Source organism: Pseudogymnoascus destructans, assembly GCF_001641265.1.
Source record: "Pseudogymnoascus destructans isolate 20631-21 unplaced genomic scaffold scaffold_8, whole genome shotgun sequence".
NCBI lineage: Eukaryota > Fungi > Ascomycota > Leotiomycetes > Thelebolales > Thelebolaceae > Pseudogymnoascus > Pseudogymnoascus destructans.
In genome coordinates this window covers 1-15,911 of record NW_020167527.1, presented here as the reverse complement: position 1 = coordinate 15,911, position 15,911 = coordinate 1, and the positions used below count along the sequence as shown (strand labels likewise).

Genomic DNA, 15,911 nt, shown 5'->3' with positions numbered 1-15,911 from the left:
GTGCTTGCCCACGGGCGGTCTGCGCATTTCGTTTTGAGCGAGCTGATCGGCGCCGTCGAGTCCGTTCGGAGGGATTATCCACGCTTGGTTACGGCGTGCGACGTTGCTGCTCGGAGCTGAGATCGGCTGGTAACCTGTATGAGGGGTCCTGTGCGCTGGATACGGGATGTGCGGGGGGGGAGGGCATGCTGTCATACCTTTAGCAGGAATCAAAGCGAAACATCGAGATGCTGTTGGGGCTCCCGAAATAGCTTGGCCGGTATGGGGCATATACGAGGGTTTCTGGCTGATGTGGGATGGGAATTGCTCGAGTACCGGCTGGATGCCGTGGGGATGCAGCCTTGGCGTTATAGTAAGCTGTAGGCAAATAGAATTGAGCCGGTCACGGGTGTAAGATGGTCGTAGTCTTTTTCTATTTGCATCACAGCGTATACCCCTCCAACTCCTTCTCAGTCCACTCCCACAGCCTCTTCCCCAGCTCCTCATCCGCGCCCTGCCGACTCCCCTTCCCCAATATCCCAACCGGAAAGTAGTACTCCCCCGGCACCAACCCCCCCCTCGGACTCGTCGCAGCCCACAGCTGATTCTTCGAACCCTCCTCCACCGACACCGACAACAGCGCCTTATACCACCAGTATCCAATCTTCCTCAGCCCCACACCCCCCACAAACTCACTGTAGAGATTCGTCGCCACAACCCCGGGGTGCACACTCACGCTCATAATCCCCGGATACCTCTTCGCCAGCTGCGCCGCAAACAACCTATTCGCCAGCTTGCTCTGCGCATACCTATTCCACGTCGTAAGATGCCCCATCTCCCCCTTCAGAGCCGCAAACTCAATCCCTTCCGCCGGCGCCAAGTGGTGTCCCACGGACGACAACGTCACGACCCTCACATCCGCCCCCTCGACCTCCGTCGTCCGCTGCAGCACCGGCAACAGCAGTTTAACAAGCAGCGCATGCCCCACATGATTCGTCCCAAACTGCACCTCGTACCCCTCCCTCGTCAGCCCCTCCGGCACAGCCATAATCCCCGCATTACAAACCATCACATCCAACCTATCCTCCTTTGCTACAAACGCCCTCGCACACGCCTTCACGGATTCCAAATCCGCCAGGTCGAGCGGGAGGAAGCTGAGCGGGGCATCGGGTTGCGCTTCTTTCAACTCCGCGATGGTAGCTTCTGCTTTGGAGGCGGTGCGCGCGCAGAGGTAGATCCGACGCGGCTGGTGTGCTGCGAGGACGCGGCAGGTTTCGCGGCCTAGTCCGATGTTGCCTGGGGGTTGTGTTAGTAGGCTGCGCGGGGTGAAATGAGGTGAGGCTGAGAGACGTACCGCCGGTGACGAGGATTACTTTGCCGGATTGGGAGGGGATGGATGAGGTGTCGAATTTTACGCTGGAGCCCAGTGAGCCGCTCACGTGTTCGATGGCGCCGCCGACGGCGCCGGAGGCGTCGTTGATGAGTCCCATTGTGTGATTAGAGGGTTTGTTGGGGAGGGGGATGGGTATTACAAATTATTTAGAATTAGAATTTTGAGGTTGGGGGATGTGTGGCCGTCTTTTAGATTGCTTGCCACTATTCGGGTAGGTTTTGCGAGATGATAGGCGTGTCGCCACCGCGTGTCACGGCCGCTACGCTGTTATTGTTGGGGAACTACACACAGATTTGTGTGGTAATCTCCGACTACCGTAATCAATCCTTCGGGCAACGGAGCAGAAGCTTCACAGTAGGATACAGTAATAGATTAATTGAATTACTACACTATCTACGGAGCCTACGTATTATTTATGTTATTCGGAGGGCCTAATCGTCGTAACCAACTTTTCGCTTCGCTCAAGGTTGGAGTAAGCAATGTGAACGCGCCCGAAGCGAGGGGAAGCAATGTGCGCTCCGTCGCAACGTGCGTCTGTTCACCGCCACTCCTTAATAAAACTTCTACCATAGCTACACATACTATTTTATATAGTAAATCTATGCAATTCATTTAATGGAAGGGACTCCTCTATCAAATGCCTGTAAATGGCTAGCAGAGAACCCCTCTGAAACAGCAACTACTGCTAGTCGGATTTTTAAGGTTCCTACATCAACTATACGCTCAAGCAGCCGCCGCCAACTAGCCCAACCACTACCCCGAGGGGGTAAGAATAAGATGCTCTCTACTGCCCAGACAGAAGCTATTAAGAAGTGGATTCTAGAGCAATATTACCTAGGGCTCGGAGCTACGAGAGCTATGATATTTACTGCTGTCTGTAAGCTCCGGAGCCCGAAGCCACCACCCTCACCAAGCTGGCTTACAAAATATATACGGAATGAGCTTCAAGACTTCCACTTTATTACTACGAAGCCAATTGCACAGCTACGTACGGAAGCTCAAGATGGGTCTAGTATTATAATTTGGTTTCGAGACTACCTTGAGTTTACACTACGGTGTAGTATAAAGCCAGAGTCAATCTGGAATATGGATGAAACTGGCTTTAGAATTGGAATTCCAGGAGGTGAGAAGGTTATTGTGCCACGAACAGCAAAGGAGCTCTATACTCCAAGCCCTGAAAACTGTACGTCTATTACTATCCTTGAGGCTGTGTCTGCAGTAGGAAAAGTCATACCACCAGTACTTATCATTCCGGGCAAAATACATATGGATTCTTGGTACCACGCCAACCTTGAAGGCACAGAGCTAGTACTACTCTCCGACTCTGGGTTTTCAAATAGCCAGCTTGCTCTTCGGTGGCTAGAGCATTTTGCTAAGCATACACCCTCAGAGGATACAAGGGTTCTATTACTCAACTCTCATGTAAGCCATACGAGCCATGACTTCATCATTGCAGCAGAAGAACACAACATTATTATATACACCTTTCCCTCACATCTTACACACGTTTTACAGCCATTAGACATGGGAGTGTTCCAGCCTTATAAGCACTGGCATCAAGTAGCTGTGCTTACTGCCATACGGGATATGGACGTTACCTACGACCTACAATCCTTCATGAGAGATCTCACATGCATTCGGGAGCAGACTTTTAAGGAGTCTACTATAATATCAGCTTTCCAGAAAGCTGGTATTTGGCCTATAAGCTGTAATACAGCCCTCACGAAACTACGCACCTACTCACAGCCTACGCCTACGCCTACGCCTACTACCCTACCAATCCGGGTTTCTACCCCAAAACCCTCAACTTTTCAGGAGGTAGAAGAGGGGCTACAGCACTGGAAAAACCGGGCTCCGGAGGGCTTTAGTAGCCCCTCAAAAGAGAGCTATAGGAACTGGCTTACTGGAACAGAAGAGGTTGTAGCCTCAGGCCAGCTTATAGAGCTTGACCTATATACTACTCGGCGGCAGGTTGAGGAGTCGAAGAAGCGGGCAAGCCGAAGCCGGGCCCGCCTTCAGTTTGGAGGTGAGCTCAAGCTGCTCATGCTCACGAGCTTCGGGCCCAGAAAGCTGAGCTTCAAGCCTAGAAGCTCATAGCTAAAGAAGCCCGGGTAGCCCGCCAGGCCTTAAACCAGGCCCGGAAACAGCTTCATAGGGCAGGAATTGAGGCACGGAAGGAAGAGCGTGCCTGAAAGAAGATGATTGCCCAGCTCTACGAAGAGGGGCTCCCAATTCCTCCAGAGTTTGAGGAGCCAATTCCTGACCCAGAAGCCCCCCAAATTGAGAGAGAGTATGAAAGCCAGTGTGAGAGCCAGTATGAGAGCCAGTATGAGAGCTAGTGTGAGAGCTAGTATGAGAGCAAGCGTGGGAGCGAGCGTGGGAGTGAGTGGGAGTAAGGAAGTGATAATTTCGTAGAATAGGTTATTTAGGTATCTTTACATATAAATTACTATGTGTAGGTACTTACAGTCGCAATTTGACAGTGTGCACATTGCTTCCTCTCGCTTCGGGCGCGTTCACATTGCTTACTCCAACCTTGAGCGAAGCGAAAAGTTGGTTACAACTATTACCCAAACGCCCCGAGTAACAGAAGGGGTTGGGCTTAAAACCCAATGCGTAGGAGTTCTGAGGCACGGGATAAAAGCCACCTTGCCTTTTCTCCCATTGACCAGGCCATCGCATACGTACCGACGACAAAATCCAGTCTCGTCAATATACTAACACATGGTATAGAGGTCCCGGATATGCAGAGACCTGTCGGCGATTATGTGAGACCTCTTCCACGACGTTTAGTGATGCTCTGCCCCTTTCAACCCATTCGCACGAGTATCCCTGCTAACTAAGCAATTTCCCATCCTTCTGCAACTAAATCATCCAAATGGGCAGCATAGCAGTTGAGCCCATCTGACAAGTGAAAAAAACCCTGTACACCACCTGTCTTGCAATCAACGATTGGCGCCCCACACATCCCGTTAGAAATAATGGCATTTACAACACCAAAAACTGCACTTACTGTGTCAACCTTCCAATGGCGGTATTTTATGTCAGGATGCCCAGGAGGACGCTTTGGCTTGTTGAACTTTGGTGAAGACAGGAAGCTGGGCAGAAGTAGATGGGATGCCCTCCGGTCTTATTTCTCTAATGGCTTATGCAGCCCTGTTTAAAAGTACCCTTGGGGTCTCTGCCTGGAAATAACAGTCGTTCTTGAATGTCCTTAAACTTCTCCAACTTTCTCCCCTGACGCTGTAGGATGGAAGACATCATTCGAACCTAAGAAGCCCTGGTGTGAAACTGTAAGAACCTCGGTCCCGTTATGATTCTGGATCTTAACTCCAGCTGATGTACCGGCGTTTACTGTCTCATGTAGAGAGCCTTCAGTGCCGAATCCTAATTCTAGTCGACAGCCAGGGCTAATAAATGAGAACTCTTTTAGGTAGTTTGTTCAGTCTTGTGGTGAAATCACCATAGATGCTCCAGACTGGTGTTGGGCAGGATCGAACATTCAAGTTAGTGTTCTTTGGCTCATCTTTTTATGTCATGGGGTCTCCTCGTGGTGATAAAGCATCGTTTGATTTCCAACCGTTCCTGGTAGAGATTTTGCTTCATAAACTCGGCCATCATTATATTCCAGCTCAACGATCGTCCAGTACGGCATGTGTATTATTGAGCAAATGTTAGCGATGGGCTCAAGGGCCTCAAGAATGGAAACATTATGGTTGACTGTTGGGAACGTCATTGGCTCCCATGACACTTCCACGCATGGGTCTGGAATTTGTGGGTTTGAATAATGGTTGTCAGGCGTGAGGGGTAGCGGGTCTTCTCCGACGGCAGTGAACATTACTGGCATACTGTAATGGTGGGTGCACCAGATGTGAGAATCTAGCCACCCAAGGAAGGGATGAATTTACTAAGACAACACACTGTCTTAGGTAACAGAGCCAAAGGGTTGTAGCTTAGACTATTCCACAACGTAGCAATCAGGTGTGTGATGTAGTGAAGTGGTTCAGACAAGTTGCAACAAATGTTGAGTCTGGGAACTCAGGGGTAAGTCAGAGGTTAACACCTCACTGACTTTTCAGAAACAAGGAGTAACAAGATGAATGCTTGGAAGCTTGGAAAAGACGTGGAAGTATGTGATAGTCGATTTACTGTATTGTCTGCTTGCCCTTTCTTAAGGAAAGGGCAATCCTATTTATGCTAAAGGAGTGTAGTTCTCTCATTTTCCAAGACTTTCCATGACTAACCAGAATCCCATAGAACCATCTCCTAGGTTCCTAGCCTATAGGAAGTGAAAGGAGGTCTAAGGTCAGAGTACCCCTATAGACAAATTATGTCATAACTTAACCAATATTGTGGGTAACTAAGGAGCGATGACGTGTAATGAATCATAGAGGGTTGTAGAAGCTTTTGGAGCTATCGTTCATGTTCCTAGGCCTCTAGTTGATAGAGGTATGTCATGTGTAGTATTAGCCCAGTAACTAAGGAGTGATGGCATGTAATGAATCATAGAGGGTTGTAGAGATATGCTATGTGGTCATATCGGCCCAGTAACTAAGGAGCAATGACGTGTAATGAATCATAGATGGTTGTAGCAATCGTTGAGTAGTATTGCTCTTGTTGTTGGTGTGATAAGCCAAAATATGTATAGTGACTTGTAGGTTTGAGGAGGAGATTTCCAAGTTTGCTCTTGAGTTTGATAGCAAACTGAGTGCAACGAATGTCAGTATGACACAAACCTACAAGTCACTATACATATTTTGGCTTATCACACCAACAACAAGAGCAATACTACTCAACGATTGCTACAACCATCTATGATTCATTACACGTCATTGCTCCTTAGTTACTGGGCCGATATTACCACATAGCATATCTCTACAACCCTCTATGATTCATTACATGACATCACTCATACTACCACATGACATATCTCTACCAACTAGAGGCCTAGGAGCATGAACGATAGCTCTAAAAGCTCCTACGAACCTCTATGATTCATTACATGTCATCGCTCTTTAGTTACCCACAAGATTGGTTAAGTTATGACATAATTTGTCTATGACATAATTTGTCTATAGGGGTACTCTGACCTTGGACCTCCTTTTACTTCCTATAGGCTACGAACCTAATAGATGGTTCTATGGGATTCTCTTACATCGACTACAGTTACCAAGCCTGGTAAGTCATGGAAAGTCTTGGAAAATGAGAGAACTACACTCCTTTAGCATAAATAGGATTGCCCTTTCCTTAAGAAAGGGCAAGCAGACAATACAGTAAATCGACTATCACATACTTCCACGTCTTTTCCAAGCTTCCAAGCATTCATCTTGTTACTCCTTGTTTCTGAAAAGTCAGTGAGGTGTTAACCTCTGACTTACCCCTGAGTTCCCAGACTCAACATTTGTTGCAACTTGTCTGAACCACTTCACTACATCACACACCTGATTGCTACGTTGTGGAATAGTCTAAGCTACAACCCTTTGGCTCTGTTACCTAAGACAGTGTGTTGTCTTAGTAAATTCATCCCTTCCTTGGGTGGCTAGATTCTCACATCTGGTGCACCCACCATTACAACTCAACCAAGCGCAACTTGCGTGCATACAGAAGTATGAATGGATGGAGGCATACATCCAGGCACGGCTTGATATATGAAACCATCAGAACATTGAGTCAGCATACTGTGGCGCTGGCTTGCTTCCTTTTAATCCCCAGCGAGCATTGCGTACGCTGCTCGACCAAAAACACCACATCAGTATGATATTTTTGACCCGAGTCTTTATCAACAGCTCCACCCCAGATGGGATGACCTTATGCTCTGCAAATGCGCTCCTTACAACGACGATTAATGGTGGTGGGGTGCTGTCAACACCGGTGCGGACGTACATCCAAAAACTCACAGTTGCGTCAGAGCAACTTCTAGCACCTAGCATTGTCCACCAACTCTATGCCAACAACCTGCGATCAGTTATAAAGCGACGTACGGTACGGTACGTATGGAGGGGAAAAGGGTTATTCTGAAGGGCCACTTTCATGTTTCTACGCAAGAATTGTGTAGGCGGAAAAGGCGACACATAACCCAAGTAAGAAAAAGCGCAAAACAAAGGATAAGCACGCCTCCTCAGACATTTAAATTGACGAGTATATTGAGGAAGAAGCAGGGGAACAATCAGAGAGCGACGGTGGATCATGTATTATCGTTGATTGTAGTTAAATTTATAGATTTGTTATGTTCTCTTCGAAATTCCACCGCGTTACGCCATGCCACCGTTACGCCACGACTTACGTTATACAGTATTACTATATTTAAAGTGGTAGGTTTAGCGACCACTTTAAATATAGTAATACTGTCCCAACTTGCTTATTCCGACTGGGAGCGAAGCGACCAGGCGGATCTGACGATTACGGTATGAAAAATGTTTGGACTTTCGGAAACCTCGGCCAATTAAAATGTGGTGAATTCCAAAACAAGCGTGCCAGCCCGGCAACTTCATGCCGCACTCGCCGTCCGTCTGTAACCCCCATGAGTGCGGCTGTCACCGACGACATTTTTTCGCCATCACCCCATGCATGTTCGCTGACTTCTTTCTAAACCCCACGCTTTCCGGAGTCTTTGCAAAGTTCTTTCCTGATACCTTCACTGTTGCACTCGCTCGTCGAATTCGCACTATCACCATGTCGTTCTCCAGCCTCGTTCAAGATCTGTCGTTCAGGGACGCCAATGATGATAGACGCCCTGCCCGCGGTCCCCTCTCAACCTCTTCTACCATTGATGATCGGAGATCGCACGTCTCCAGGGCGATGTCATACGCCAGCACCTGCGCAACCAGCGTCAGCATCTCCGGAGACATCTCGAGTCAATTGCACGGCGGATACTCTCACCCCCTTGCCCGCTCGTGGCAAGCCGAGAGACAATTGACAAAGGTTCGCACACGACCATTCACTCACCCAATGCTGACTTCAATTGCTAACAACACCCCCCTCCAGTCAATGCTCATATACCCCCTCTTCGTATCTGACCAGGACGACGAAGAATCCATCATCCCCTCCCTCCCCGACCAACACCGCCGCGGCATCAACAAACTCGTCCCCCACCTCGAACCCCTCATCCGCAAGGGCCTCAAATCCGTGATCCTCTTCGGCGTCCCCCTCGCCCCCGGCTCCAAAGACGCCCTCGGCACCTCCGCCGACGACCCAAAAGGCCCCGTCATGGCCGCCATCCGTCTTCTCCGCCAGCGCTTCCCCCAACTCTTTATCACCGTCGACGTCTGCCTGTGCGAATACACATCCCACGGTCACTGCGGCATCCTCCGCGATGACGGCAGCTTGAACAATCAGTTGTCCGTTGATCGTATCTCCGATGTCGCTGTCGCATATGCCCAGGCCGGCGCCCACTGCGTCGCTCCGTCAGACATGAACGATGGCCGTATCCGCGCTATCAAGCTCAAGCTCATCGAAGAGGGTATCGCCCACAGAGTCGTCTTGATGTCCTACGCTGCCAAGTTCTCCGGCTGCTTATACGGACCCTTCCGCGACGCAGCTGGATCCGTCCCGTCGTTCGGAGACAGGAAGTGCTACCAACTCCCCCACGGAGGACGTGGGTTGGCGCGCCGCGCGATGCACAGAGATATTGCTGAGGGGGCGGACATTATTATGGTCAAGCCTGCTGGACAGTACCTTGATATCATCAGCGATGCTAAGGAGATCGGGAAGGATATGCCAGTCGCGGCGTATCAGGTCAGCGGCGAATACGCCATGATCCATGCAGCTGCCAAGGCAGGTGTCTTTGATTTGAAGGCTATGGCTTTTGAGTCTACGGAGGGCATTTTGAGGGCTGGTGCTACGATTGTTGTGTCGTACTTCACTCCACGCTTCTTAGACTGGCTGGAGTCTTAGATCCACACTAGAGTCTGTCTGGCGTGGTTTGTTGATTTGATGAAAGTTTTGGCGAAGGCGTTTGGGGGGGTATCTGTGTGGGAGGTATATAGGGGTATATGATGGGTCATGTCTGCGAACTGTATTTATGGCTACGAGTCTCAACTCCAAAAACAAAGGGCTACAGTAGGCAAATAGTTGGATTGCTGGATGCGATAGATAGCGTTGCTTCGGAAGCTAATGGTATATGTTTCCAACCAAAAGGAATAAATAAATATTATCTTTCTTGGTGTCACTACCGCATATCTTCAAACTTCAACTCCCATTGTATTGCATGTTTAATCTACTTAGAAGTGTCTATATAATTCTGGCTCTCCATGGACATTAATAATCCCACGGCACGAATATGGTACTTGGAACGCTGATGTGGATGTGGGCTTTACTGTCTTTTAACTATTTAGGTTCATTAATTCCGTTCATCATATTTAAATAATTGTTTGTAGTCGGAAATTACATATATCAAGAGGTTGTGCCTGGCGCTAAAAAGGGTTAGTGTTAGGTCGTCCAGTATGATTTTGTTATGAGAGGGTCCATGCGTCGTTGTTGAGGCTCCGTTTTGTGTGTTTGTCTGGTCTGTAACACGATGACGACGATTTGGGGAAACAAGCGATGGAGAGGCAGAACTGAAGAGGAGAATGAATCCGAATTGATGCCAAATAAACAATTTCAGAATATACTATCGTATTGATTATGGCAGAGTAATTATATATCCGATAACGATTTATTATGTTCAGGATCATTGGGCTATGCCTGTTGTAGATGATACTTTTGTTGCGTTGTTTCGCTTGGCTACGAGAAATATTACTCCGTTGTGAGCTCCAGACACAAACCAATGTAAACCAATGTAAACACCAGAACCAACCACCGACATCTCGACACAAACAATGCGAAATCTCTAATCCCCTCATCCTCTAGCTATCAATAGCACTAGTCGAACAACTTCAAGACCCTCAAAAAGGGCCAAACTTGTCATGTTTTCACCAGCGACGACCAACAGCACTCCAGCTGCGAATACTCGCAACGCCAGGCGCAGGCCGCGCCCAACATCTTCAGAGAATATTGCGCTACAACCCAAAGCCAAACGGCAACGCAGCAGCTTACATGAGAATACCTTTGTTGTCCCCGATGCTGCCCCTGAGATGCAGGAGGTCAAGGCGAAGAAGCCAGCACCGGGGGTCGCCCGGCACGAGAGCATCGCAGAACCTCAGGGAACAATAAGACGCGATCTCACGGTTAGAGGCAAGAAGCCCAAGACTACCGAAAGAACTGGCAAGGGAGATGGAAGCACGGTTTTGGTAAATGATTTAATTGGATTGACAGCTCTGAGTTGGATGCTAACGGGGTCACAGACAAGCAATGATGTTTACACTGTCAGCAGGCTTCCTGCTCTACCAGATCGCCTACAATCCACGACTACAGGTATGGATATCTTAGGGATTGAATAAAGGATGAACTGACCCTTCGATGTACAGGTAGACAGTATGGCGCGATATACTCCGACAGTGGCTATGCCCTCGCTCTCACAACCACCCATGCCATTGTCTGGCCCTACGCTCTCAACACCACGACCCCAGAGACCTTTACCTTCGCCCTACCCTACCCAGCGAAACACACATCTGAGCATCTCCCCCTCGGATCCTTAGTCTCTGCCTCAGCAAGCACTCCCGAACCTGGCCTCGTCGTGGTGATGCCCTCAAGCGGCAAGATCACATACTGGGAGTCGATCGCGAGCGCAGCCACCCTGGACCTCATTCAGCAACCGCGACATGGCGTCGAGCTAACGATTTCGGGCCTGCTGCATGGGGAGGTTGTGATCCAGATCCTGAATGCCGAGTCGGCTGGCTTTTTGCTATCTTTCAGCAGCGGAAGGTTGGCGTATATGAGCGTACGGGACGGCCAGGGGAGACCAGCGATATCTGTCCAGTTCTTGCGCGGCACGAGCGGAGCAGGCAATGGAGGGATATTTGGAAGCATTAGGAACGCCCTCAGCAGCTCCTCTTGGCGTGGAGACCTGGCAGCTGCTAGAGCTGGTCCGTCGTTGAAGCCTGGAGAGCGTGATATTGTGAGCGCATCTTCGAAGGGCAGATTACAAGCTTGGAGTCTTCACCGAGGCGGCCACAATACCCTCGAGGCAGAAGGCGATATCAGGGAGTTGATTGTGGACGAGTTGAAGCGCACTGACAAGAGTCTTGAGAGCCTGGACCTTGAGTCCTTTGAAGTCCTCGACTTTTCATTCGCACCACAAGCCAGCGATAGGGAAGATTCAACGGCTTTGACATACCGCGACGACAATGGCACGGAGCTTCTCATGCTAACGTCTCTTGGTGGGCATGGGATTTGCCACTACGCCCTTGTGCAGGTATTCCTTCGTCAAAGGGAGATTATTGTCAGCAACGTTCACCACCTCCGCTCTTATTCAACTCCAGTCAGCCGCACATCCACGTCCAAGCCGAGACTATATCTGCCAAAGCCAGGCGTTGCAGCATTTGTCGTCTTTGACCGCGCCGTCGTGGTGACATCAATGGTCAATGAACCAGAATCCCCAGATCAACAACTCCGTGCGGGAACCAATTATTTCGAGGATGTCGTAGACTTCAGGACCGACGCCGGTGTGGAGATTACCGGCTCTGGGCTGGAGGAGCCACATACACCCTCCCATGGCACAGAAGACAGCCGTTCGAGGCGCCACAAGGCCAAATTCCCAGCTGTCGTTCTCCTGGTGAAGGGTGGTGGTATAATCCGTATTGCCACGACAGACCCGAAGAAGTTTACGGCAGGGGAGGCGCCACAAGTCACGGCTAAGAGCAAGCTGGACCAAGCGGTATTCTTTGGCATTCTCGAGAACAACCCATTGAGTTTCGCCGGACGGCCAGAAATACAATTCTCACCCGAAGAAGTTGGCCAGGCCGCCCTACAGCTTAGTCACGAGGTTTTGAGTTCTACGACAGCGCATATTCCTTCTATCCCGGCGTCGATTGAACATAATCTACGGGTACGGGCACAGGCACTGCACAGTCTCGCGACGCACATCAAGAAGATGAATGTCGAGCTTGACCGTCTTACGAAGTGGAAGCTCCTATGGGACGCGGAGAAACTAAACGGTGCAAAGGGTGCATGGAGCAACTACGATACCCTCATCAGCTCCAAACCCGCCGGCCAAAAGCGCAGCTTATGGAACGACATCGTCGAGTGCCTGCACGAGGAGTACAAGTTAATGCCGTCAAAGGAATTTGGGGAGGTAGACCGTGTTCGCCACTACTTTATCCACGACATCCATCGCTTCGAGATGGTTGTTCCCTGGGCCTTCCAGGCTGTAAAGTTGAGGTACGAAGAGTCCGAGCTCGTCCAGCACAAGATCGTCGAGCTTCTCAGCGAGGCTAATGATCTCCTCATCGGGGCCTTGGCTGGCGCCTACAACTTCCGGACCGAAAACCTAGCTCTATACGGGCTCCAGGGCGAAGATGTCCAGAACGGGATCCTTATGCAAAACTACAACGACATTCCGGAACCGTGGACGTGCAAGCTCTATACGGCGGATAACGCGAAGAGGCAGACTGATCTCGCCATCGGAATAGTGCGACAATACTGGCCCCCGCAGCCGGCGAAAACCAACCCGACCCCGACGTCGTCGACAAGATCCGTACCGAGTGCCCCGAGATGCTCGATCTCGCCTGCCGCTCCACGACGGAGAAGTACCGCTGGTACCTCGGCCAGGAGACAAGAAGCGCCACAGCCAGGGCTTGCAGATGCAGCACGCGTACTCAAGGTGCGGGAGGGGCAGATTTACAACCTCTCCGAGATTGGGCTCGTGGATGAGGGCATCGAATTAGCGGAGAAAACACAGGGTCTTCGACACCCTCGTCCCCCTCATCGTCGAGGAAATCCAACGCACCAACGAAGCCATCGCCGAAACGGAATCCGCACCCGACGGCGACGCCACGGATCTCAAAGCCCGCGTCGCCCGCCTGCAAGCACAGGTAGAGGGTTACTACGACCTCTTCGGCATGGAGTGGGCGAAGTCGCTGTACTCGTACTACATCAAAGAAGGCGAGCTCTTCGCGCTGCTCAGCGACAACGACACGCACCAAAAATACCTCACCGCCTTCCTGCGCAGCAAAAAGGAGTACGCGAAGGTCTCGTGGATCAACGAGGTCACGCAGGAGAAGGACTACCACCGCGCCGCAGCCGAACTCCTCGATCTCGGCCTCACCGCGAACGCGACCTGTGGAGCAAGAAAGTGCAGCTCAGCATTGGGAAACTGGCGAGATTGGCGGGGCAAGCGGCGAGTGGACTGAGGGTCGCGGAGGGGGGGAGGAGATGAGGGAGACGGAGGCGCAGTTGGAGGTTATTAGGATTCAGGGACTTGTGCATAAGCATGTCCGCGGTGCGGTGAAGGGGGCGATTGATGATACAGCTGAGCGACAGCTTGCGCTCGAGGTTTATGATAACCCTTCTCTCCGCGGGAAAACGGCGTTGGCTACGGTGCTGCATGAGAAGCTAGGCTGGCTGCTTGAGCATAAGGCGATGGGGGCGTTGGATGTGGTGGATCTGTTGACGCTCCTCGGTCCGGATAGTAGGGGGAGGGAGGGGGGTGTTGGGGGGGGAGGAGTTCCATTATGCGCTTTTGGCGCTGAATGCTGCTGGACCGACGGAGGGGGAGGAGTTGAAGTTGGCGGAGCAGGGCGTGTGGAGGAGGTGTATGTTGAGGATGATTGGGCGGCGATTAATGATACGGATGCGAAGAGTGATGAGGAGGTTAGGTGGAGGTTGGAGGGACGGCGCTGTATAGGACGTTGAAGGGGTGTATTCGGGATCGTGAGTTTTTTCCCCTTTCTACCTTTTCTTCTCCCCCTCCCCCCGCCGCAGTTTGCGTGCAGTAATGAGAGTACAAGGGCAAAAGCTAACAAGAAACAGGCCTCTTCGAAACCCCCTCCCGCCTCCGCATCTACACCCCCTCCTCCCTCTCCACCACCACCCCACCCTCGACACGCGCTACAGCTCCCTCGACTCCGGCGTTCGCGCCCCCCTCCTCTCTGACCTCTCTTCTGAGGACAGCACTTTACGCAATTACATGACCCACGCACGACTGGGGAAATGGTTCGAAGGCGCCCTGGATTTGGCGAAGCGGAGTGTGGAAGAGGAGAAGAGGGGAGAAGGAGGAGGGAGAGAGGGGGTTGAGGGATGTGGCGGAGAGGTTGAGGGAGATTGAGGCGGAGATTGAGGAGAGGGAACGGGGGTGGCGAGGGAGATGTTGAGGTGTAGACCTAGGGGGGAGGGTGTAGGGGGGGAGGATGATGGGGTCTTATACCGACCTATGCGTTCTCGGCTCAGATAAATCGTAACTAGAGGGTCATTGGGGGAACACGTGATGTGTAATCTTAAAAAAATGTTTCGAGTGGAGAAGGGGGGGATAAGGAGGGTTATGGTGCGGTAGAACTGTTTGGGTGAAAGATGAGAGATGGACACAGAAAAATGCAGTGAAGAGGAGGCTGGATGGAGAGGAGGCTGGTTGGAGAGGAGGCTGGATGGTGGAGAGGACAAGACAAAAATAGGATAACGGGCTGGGTTGACTGATGGGGGAATTAAACTACAACTACACCAAAATGTCTTTGCCTTGGGTCTCGCAAAAAAAGTTCAATTTCCGAGACAAAATGTTTCTCCCTGTTGTTGTTGTTGTTGTTGTTGTTGTTGTTGTTGTTGTCGTTGTTGTTGTTGTTGTTGTTGTTGGGATATCTAACTTACCAGTTCCTGTAGTGTACGGAGTACTGTCGTGTCGTTTTTCCGGTAGGAACAGCCCAGCACTACTGGTAGGTTCCACCCCCCTATTCTATTTCTCGCTTCGGCCGTTTCAACTGTTCACTTGCTAGCCAGAGTGCTAACTGGAGTTGACGTTAGTGAGGGTTTAGAGTGTCTAGAGTGACAACACCCCCCAAGTCTCCCCAAGACTCCCCCATTCACCACTACCACCACTACCACTACACCACCACTACCACTACCACCACCACCACCACCACCACTACCACTACCACTACCACTACCACTACACTACCACTACCACTACCACTACCACTACACCACTACCACTACACTACCACTACCACTACCACTACCACTACCACTACCTACCACTACACTACCACTACCACTACCACTACCACTACCACTACCACTACCACTACCACTACCACTACCACTACCACTACACTACCACTACCACTACCACACACTACCACTACCACCACTACCACACCACTACCACACTACCACACTACCACCACTACCACCACTACCACCACTACCACCACTACCACCACTACCACACTACCACCACTACCACCACTACCACCACTACCACCACTACCACCACTACCACCACTACCACCACTACCACCACTACCACCACTACCACCACTACCACACTACCACCACTACCACCACTACCACCACTACCACCATACCACATACCACCACTACACCACTACCACCACTACCACCACTACCACCACTACCACCACTACCACCCACTACCACTGCCACCACCCCAAACATCCCCATCCTGAAAGAACACCACCTCAACACAGCGACACAAACAACACACTCCACCCCC

General features: G+C 50.8%; 4 protein-coding genes across 4 annotated transcripts; 3 read left to right on the top strand and 1 right to left on the bottom strand.

The window, feature by feature from the left end:
- Window positions 1–421: 421 nt before the first annotated feature.
- On the bottom strand, window positions 422–1,742 carry VC83_03667 (uncharacterized protein; the record flags this gene model as incomplete). The annotated part of the gene is made up of 2 exons (XM_024467310.1): window positions 1,334–1,742; window positions 422–1,275 (listed from the first exon to the last, which is right to left on the bottom strand). Exons 1-2 carry the CDS (start codon window positions 1,467–1,469, stop codon window positions 422–424), a joined length of 990 nt encoding a protein of 329 aa, XP_024324877.1. The 5' UTR covers window positions 1,470–1,742.
- Window positions 1,743–7,746: 6,004 nt separating this feature from the next.
- On the top strand, window positions 7,747–9,545 carry HEM2_1 (Aminolevulinate dehydratase). Its single transcript, XM_024467309.1, has 2 exons — window positions 7,747–8,293; window positions 8,357–9,545. Exons 1-2 carry the CDS (start codon window positions 7,862–7,864, stop codon window positions 9,263–9,265), a joined length of 1,341 nt encoding a protein of 446 aa, XP_024324876.1. The 5' UTR covers window positions 7,747–7,861; the 3' UTR covers window positions 9,266–9,545.
- Window positions 9,546–10,097: 552 nt separating this feature from the next.
- VC83_03665 (uncharacterized protein) lies at window positions 10,098–13,599 on the top strand (the record flags this gene model as incomplete). Its single annotated transcript, XM_024467308.1, has 5 exons — window positions 10,098–10,599; window positions 10,654–10,723; window positions 10,777–12,878; window positions 12,941–13,005; window positions 13,149–13,599. The coding sequence occupies exons 1-5, from the start codon at window positions 10,276–10,278 to the stop codon at window positions 13,597–13,599; spliced, it is 3,012 nt and encodes a 1,003-aa protein (XP_024324875.1). The 5' UTR covers window positions 10,098–10,275.
- An 11-nt stretch (window positions 13,600–13,610) lies between these two features.
- Window positions 13,611–14,513, top strand: VC83_03664 (uncharacterized protein; the record flags this gene model as incomplete). Its single annotated transcript, XM_024467307.1, has 2 exons — window positions 13,611–14,070; window positions 14,219–14,513. The coding sequence occupies exons 1-2, from the start codon at window positions 13,622–13,624 to the stop codon at window positions 14,511–14,513; spliced, it is 744 nt and encodes a 247-aa protein (XP_024324874.1). The 5' UTR covers window positions 13,611–13,621.
- Window positions 14,514–15,911: the final 1,398 nt, after the last annotated feature.

Coding starts and splice junctions, on each gene's coding strand:
- HEM2_1 (XM_024467309.1), top strand. CDS start 7,862: ATGCCGCACTCGCCGTCCGTCTGTAACCCCCATGAGTGCGGCTGTCAC. Junction 8,294..8,356: donor CCGAGAGACAATTGACAAAG/GTTCGCACACGA, acceptor ACCCCCCTCCAG/TCAATGCTCATATACCCCCT.